Source organism: Haliotis asinina, chromosome 2 (genome assembly GCF_037392515.1).
Source record: "Haliotis asinina isolate JCU_RB_2024 chromosome 2, JCU_Hal_asi_v2, whole genome shotgun sequence".
Classification (NCBI taxonomy): domain Eukaryota; kingdom Metazoa; phylum Mollusca; class Gastropoda; order Lepetellida; family Haliotidae; genus Haliotis; species Haliotis asinina.
The window spans coordinates 20,465,108-20,472,718 of NC_090281.1; the positions used below are offsets into that span (position 1 = coordinate 20,465,108).

The following is a 7,611-nucleotide window of genomic DNA, read 5'->3' on the forward strand; positions in this document are numbered from 1 at the left end:
CTGCAAAGTAATGTCACTGTCCACAGACATTTTTGTTCGAAATGATGATAAAATCCCATTTTGTCCCACAAATTACAACATTTTATATCATTATGAGGAACAAAATTCGTTTCCCTTTGAAATATGATTATTTTAAAAAAAGTTATGAAATAATATTTTCATAGCAATGTGCCACTGGCCAAAAGTTGGGCAGATTTGGAGAATGATTCATATATAAAGTCTACAGACACCATCGGTTTACGACAATACAGCGACTATTACTCTTATTCTCCTCAAGGAGACAAAGCAGCTGCAGGTGCTTCAATTTTGGTACTGCAGGGTATGATAAACAGTCCTGTTTCTCTTCATTCCAGTCTCCAGCTGAGATGTTTACCTGACCTTGCACACTGCTTTAGCACTATGCAGCCTGTATGGCCCTCATTTTTTTACTATTCAACAATCAAATCTTCACAACCTGTATGATCTTAACGGACACGGTCCGCTTTGGGAAGTGCCCATACAAGTGATAAAGGTAAAATCCTTGAAGAATACATTTCAGATTCGTTTCAACCTGGTGATGATCCTCCTTTATCACGGAGGAACCTCGCCAGGGCTGATTTGTCATTGCATGAGACTCCGTTTGCTGAAAATGTAAAGCATGACCTTTCAGGTACAGAGATCCTATACAGTCGTTTTCTGATATCCTCAATGACATTTCTGACCAAATAATACCCAAGTCCTCTGTAATTCCAAACATTCGTAAACCATGATTTACTGGCGAGTCTAAACTGGCCAGAAAGTGTAGGAAGAAAGCAGAAAAGTTTTACGCAAACATCCCATAGTTCCCATAATTGAGGTAAAGTTAAAATTTTAAAATCCAAGGCTAGACAGCACTTTTAAACAGAATAAGCGTCAGTCTTGGAGGAACCATGTTTCCAAAATTAATTCACGCACACCTTTTTCACACGTTAGGAACGTGATTCAACGAATAAAGGGTAAAGGTTTCAACTCTATTGTCCACCATCAAAGGGATGGTGACATATCAACTGATAAGTTGGCCAATACCAATAATCTTAGTGAAACTCTCTTCAAACATTTTCTCTAGTCAATTACATATCAGAATTTCAAAAATTATTAGAAACAGGATAAGAAGAGAATACATTTTAACAATGGCTAAGACCATTATGAAATATTTTCATTACATGAGCTCCACACTTCCCTTGAGCAAGCTCATGATACAACAGGAGCTGATGAGATACACTATCAGCTCTTGAAGCATTTACCTGAATCATGCTTGGAAACACTTCTAAATACTTTTGACAAAATATTGACTTCAGGTGATTTCCCAACTTCGTGAGGTGATGCCATTGTAGTAGTCCTCATTCCCCAACGTGGTCGACTTCATACTTATCCGTCTAATTACAGACCAATCTCTTGAAGCAGTTGTGTCTGTAAAACAATGGGATAAAACGGTACTAGGCAATCGATTAACATGGTATCGTGAAAACCAGTAACCTTATAATAAATATTTAATGTGGTATCAGGAAAAATACGTAGTGCCATTGGTCATTTTGAACGTTTAGAGTCATTTATTAAGAATGCTATAGACAATAAACAACATACAGAATCGATATTCTTTCATCTTGAGAAAGTATACAATACCACCTAGAAGCATGCATTTTAAAGGATTTACGTAAATTTGGTTTAAGGAGTCGTCTAACCCTCTTTTATATCACAATTTGTACCAGGCAGGCAATTTCAAGTCCGACTTGGTTCAACCCTGTTTGATCATTATTAACAGGACCAGGATGTTCCACAAGGTAGCGTTTTGTCTGTCACTTTATTTAGTATAAAGATCAACAGTTTAGCCAAGGCTTTAAATGTTCAATTATGGGCCACTTTTTGTGGATGATTTTGATATCTCCTGTTTTTGTAAGAAAATGCATACTATAGAACGGCAATTGCACTTATGTTTAAACTAGATAAATAAATAAAAACGGCTTTAAATTTCCTATTTGACACAAAGTAAAAAATAAGCCTCACAAGGAATTATTTAAGTAGCACTCCCATCAAAGTTTTAAGGATGTCAAGTTCTTGGGTGTAATGTTTCACTCCCATTTAACCTTTTCCTCCTCATACCAAATATCTGAAGAATAAATGCCTGAAGGCACTTGGCATGTTGAAAGTCGTGTCTAAGTCAAAGTTGGGAGGGAATCAAGCTACACTCCTCCACCTATATCTTTCACTGGTCCGTTTAAAAGTACGGCTCCATACTTTAGGGTGTAGTCGGTAAAAGCAACCAGAAAAATCTTGAATCTGACCCCCTCACCTTGGTATTCTCTTAATAGAAGCAGATGAGTCTTCTCTTATCCGCATAAAATTATACCGCACAAAAGTACCTTTTCAGTATGGTACAAAGTTGTATTCTAACGAGTCTAATCCTGCCCTTAGCTGTGTCTTTAGTCCTGTTTACGAGCAATTATACAACAAAAAATCTTCTCTTGTTCCGCCTCTTGAGCTAAGAATTAAACCATTCATTTTTGCTACCGGCATTAAGCTGGGAAATATAGCTTCTTCCCGTCTTCTTTCTTGTTCTCTTTGGCAATTAGTTAGGCCACAGGCTGACCTAACATTGACCACATTTACGGGTACATACCAAAACATAAGTCTCATTAACCTATTCAGACACTGATCTACTTTTCAGCCGATCCGAATTTTCTCGTGTGAAAGTGTAAATCGACACTTCAAACAATTCTAGTTAAACTGAATTTCAATTCCTTGTTTCATAAGAAAATGATATTTATAAATGAATTGTAATTATACACTTTAACAACACCGTCTTTCTATACTTTATGTCGAGGTTGAGGCAGCATATCTTAACTATGGAATTGCAGACTGTCCCTGTTTGATGAGGTCGTAAAATACGTCACAATGCATCTGGCTCACTGGTTAAACCTGTTAGGTATTTTTTGCTCTTATTCACCGTAGTCCTGTGACGCACAACGAGGTTGATGGAATATCAGTTCCGTCAGAGACCGCCAAACTTTTCTAGCGGCAGAGTCTCGTTTTGAGATTTCATGGATTTCTAGGTTTCCGTTTGTCAGAGCTCGCTTTACGACAGAGCACGCCGTACGACGTGTTTGCTAGGATTAGAAGGAGCTTAGTGTTGCAATATTCACGTGGATAGACCTATCAAATCATAATGATTAATATTTATGCATCCAGTTAGCTGACATAGTTTAAACACTCTGGACTGGCTATCGCACTAAGTTGCGCAATAGGACGGAACCAAGTGAACAGGAAACGAGACTGTTCTCTAGTCAATGTTTTGACATGAAATGATTATTACAGTACAAACAAGAATTTAGTCAATTAAGAAATCAGCATTATGCATATAAATCCTTACTTACATATGGGTCCAATGATGGTGGTGCAGTGGCTTGTGCCACTATCACTGGATCAGAACAATATCTTCTTGATTGCATGATTACAGTTTTGTTTCAAAGCAGAAGCTAACATCATATTAACAGCCTTACAATACATTAATGTACAGGCAAAACATAATACATAATCTTTTCAGACTCTCTTTCATTCACTTTGGATTGAGATTATTAAACTATATAATGACTTGCAACTGACCAATCCGACATCGCCTTCTGTTGGTTTGTACAGTCTCGTTGGTATTTCTGGTAACAAAATGGCCGAACACTCAACAAATCCGTGACACCACTTCCTATTCTATACACAGATGATGAAGCTAGCATTAGATCTTATCTCCGTGATCTCATGCAGAAGTGAAGTATCAGGGGGTTTAAATATGCTTTCATTTACCCGCATAAATTTTGCGAACATTCTGAAGATGAACAGTTTTCTTGGATCGACTTCTTTATTGCAGTGGACGGCGACATATAGGAAAAATAATCTCCAAGGGTTTGACGGTAAACTTATGTGAACTACTGAGAGAGAGTTATGTATGTGTCTCAACAAAATCCAGAGATGGTGTCTTGAAAATAACTAGTTTTTCTATCCAAAGCACATTATCTATACATTTCTGTGGTAAATATAGTGCATGACTGAGTAACAATTTATTGTCGCTTTGGTAATATTTCAGCCATATCGTGACTAGAGCTATTAATTATTAAACATAGTAATTGCATTTGTAAATCCATGCAGGAAGCAAAGGCACTGCAAGTCCACAATGTACCTAGCAGATTGATCTACTTTCTGTTGGCGTTCTACAGCCTTACTTTTGTAAGTAACTATTTTAGATTTTATTGCTAGTTTTACCAGTATATAAGTTATAGTCTAGTTGTTTGACTGTCCTCCACTGACAGGTGTTTATAATTTACCTTTAGTTCTTGTCTCTACGACTTGATTTAGTCACGATGTGGCTGAACTATTGCCAGTGCGACTGAAAATCTTAACTCACTCTTTCATTCACTGACGTTTGCATTGCTCAAACTTAGACTGAGTGACGTCTCCCATCAGCATGCGTTACAAACACGATATACGACGATCGATGACCTTACTGAGAAACTGTCATCAACAATGAAACACACCTCAAAATCTGTATATATATAAACGGATTTATCAGAAATTCAGACAGATTTAAGAACTCCTGAAACAGAGACACAGACCGTAGTCAGTAGTTCTGACACTTCAGAAGAGGAGAGGGAGCATCGAACAATCTCAAAATATTCATCAGGATATCTTAGTTTCCAAACAGCGTCACGATCCCACAGAAGGTCACCTAAGGCCAACCCACTCAGACCCCAAGAAGCAACAGATTCAAAGACGATTCTCTGCATTTAATCTTCCATCTAATAGAAATGGCAGCGGGAAGCGGCAGATTTATGAACATTGTTCGCTCCTTCTCAATGTCCTTGACAGGGAGACGGGAGCGTCCTACACCAAAGGAGTGCCGTCTTCTAGCATGTGGCCCAAGAGATATCACGGAAATCCTAAAGCAAACCTTCCAGGCAGAAACAGACATGAAATCGGCGACGCTGAGCACCCTGAACGTGAGCCGACTCCAGGGCCTGATAGCTGGGATAAGCCGACTTTCTGTGATGACGAATGATGCTTTTATCCTCATCTTCTACATGGACGATGAAGACTGCTTCCAGACCATATCAGCATTCAGAGAACGAATCATTGAGATGAAGGGAGAGGACGTGCCATTACTGATTGTTGGCTACAACCGAGCCACGTCTGCACCACGGATCATGGGTCCAGAGACTGCAGATTGTCTGGTTACAATCGAGTGGGGTTTGAACTACAAGGAAGCCTCCGTGGGTCATCCAGAAGATCTGAAAGAGGTGTTAAAAGAGATGTTCAATATTATCGGAGCAAAGCAGTCATTGAAAAGTGCACTTGACCGCAGAATGACCAGTACTTGATGTGTTTAAACCTCTCAGGCGGGCCTAACACCCTTTTCAAAATTACAACATTGGTGAGTGTTTGACAAGGAAATGCCACGCGTGTGTAGCTGCCAGTATATTATTGGGATTTGAAATGTTCACAATGACAGTTATGATCATGTTAACACTCTGCCTCTTCCTCGAAAAGAGATGTACAATATCACCGGAGCTAAGCAGGCACTGAAAAGGGCAACTGACCGCAGAATGACCAATTCCTAATGTGTCTGGGTCTCAGCCTGAACGCTTTTTAAAAACCTACGTTATATATTTGCAGGAGTCGGTCCAACACATTAGCTCACGTGCATGAACAGCTACCAAGATATTGATGGCATTTATAATGTCCATGATAAGAATGATGATCACGTCGACAATCGGCCCCTTTACTGAAATAATTTCATAATGATATCAATCTTCATTGTTGGCAAATTGTTCTTGTTTGTATGTTGTATTGTCATGTATAGTGAAATGTTTAGAGTTACTTATTAATTTTAAAGTGACATCAGTGATAAACTAGTTGTTTTACTGTCCTTCGCTGACATGTGTTTATGATATACCTTTGTTTATTATGAAATATAACTTGCGTTTAGTCACAATATGGATGCAATATTGAAGATGTGACTTGCCATTGAAAGGTGTACTTGTCCGCAGAATGAACAGTTTCTGTTGTGTTTGGTCCCGAGTCTCAAATTCTTTTAACAATTACATCGTTGAAAGGAGTGTAATAAAGAAGCGTTTCCGTTAAGATATTATATAATTATCAGATAACATTTGTAGGAGTCTGTCCAAAACTCCAGCTGCATGAATAGCTAACAAGTTTCATTATTATTTCACAATAATGTCTACCTTTATTCCATGGTCCCTAGTATCGTGCTCTACCTTCTGCTGTTGGCGATCTATAGCCTGTTTTCATATTTTATTGTCCAAATACGGGCGGTGGGGTAGCCTAGTGGTTAAAGCGTTCGCGCGTCACGCCGAAGACCCGGGTTCGTTTCCCCCGTGGGTACAATGTGTGAGGCCCACTTTCTGGTGTCCCTCCGCCGTGATATCGCTGGAATATTGCTAAAAGCGGCGTAAAACCAAACTCACTCACTATTGTCCAAATACAGTCGAACCCCATTTACTCGAACCCCATTTACTCGGACCCTGCCTTCCGGACGAGTAGTAGTGTATTAGTGTATCAGGCTTCTTTAGAAATGCTATAAAATGCAAGTATCACCTTACTAGACTTGACATTCATTCGTGTTATCATCATGGAGTCTGCATTTTGTGAACATCTGAGTAGATGACAGTCCGATTCGAAGTGAATCTTGTTGGAAGGTATGAGATTGTGCAGTTAATCAGAAAGAGAAAGATTGAAACAGAATCTGCAGGTAGCTCTTTCACTCATATTGATGAGATGTTCGATATCATAAAAAGTGCCCACATTTGTCATGGAGGCAGAGACGAAATGGTAAAAGCATTAGTGATATATAAAAATGTCGCACTTGAAGCCATCACATTATTTAAATCCCTTTGCATAGAATGTCAAAAGAGGAGGAAACGTTACAATTAAAGGTGTTGTGAAACCTATCGTCTCCAAAGAGTACTTGTCCCGTGGACAGGTCTTGTGGACATGCAATCAGTGGATCATGGTTTACCAAGATCACTTTACTAAATTCTGTGTCCCTTGTCTACTCACCTCCAAAGGTGCAATCAGCTCGTGGATTACACGAGTATTCTCATTTTGTGGTGGTATACCATCAGCAGCTCTCTTCCGACACGGCCATCACTAAGTCGTACCACATGAGGTTCATTTCAGTGATCAGATCACAGAGGCAGTGAAATCTGACCAATTGGCACTTTGTAAAGCGCACCAAGTAGCAAGAAGACATCAGTGTTGCTAAACTGGGGGACAATATGGCCGTTTCTCTTCTCATGGTTGACAGGGGAAAAGGGTGATCGACGTAGCATTATGGGTGTGATTGTAGATAGGAGTGAGAATGACCTCAATAAAATTGGTGTGCAGGCACGTGTCCTGATAGGCAGATAGATAGTCAAGGAATCAATTTTACATTTGCACTCAGAACCTGCACACTCTCAATGCCATTCCCTCATAGAGGGAAACTGGACGAAGGCAAGCAGTGAAAACATTATCTAAATGTGGTGGCCATGGTTATGCAAGATGTATGTGTTTTGACAGTGGGACACAGTGTGCCACCAATAAGTGTAAATG

The 7,611-nt window shown here is 39.3% G+C and overlaps 1 protein-coding gene across 1 annotated transcript; it reads left to right on the top strand.

The window, feature by feature from the left end:
• Window positions 1–4,808: 4,808 nt before the first annotated feature.
• LOC137271626 (GTP-binding protein Rhes-like) lies at window positions 4,809–5,378 on the top strand. Its single transcript, XM_067804064.1, has one exon. The coding sequence runs from the start codon at window positions 4,809–4,811 to the stop codon at window positions 5,376–5,378; it is 570 nt and encodes a 189-aa protein (XP_067660165.1).
• The last annotated feature ends 2,233 nt before the right edge of the window (window positions 5,379–7,611 follow it).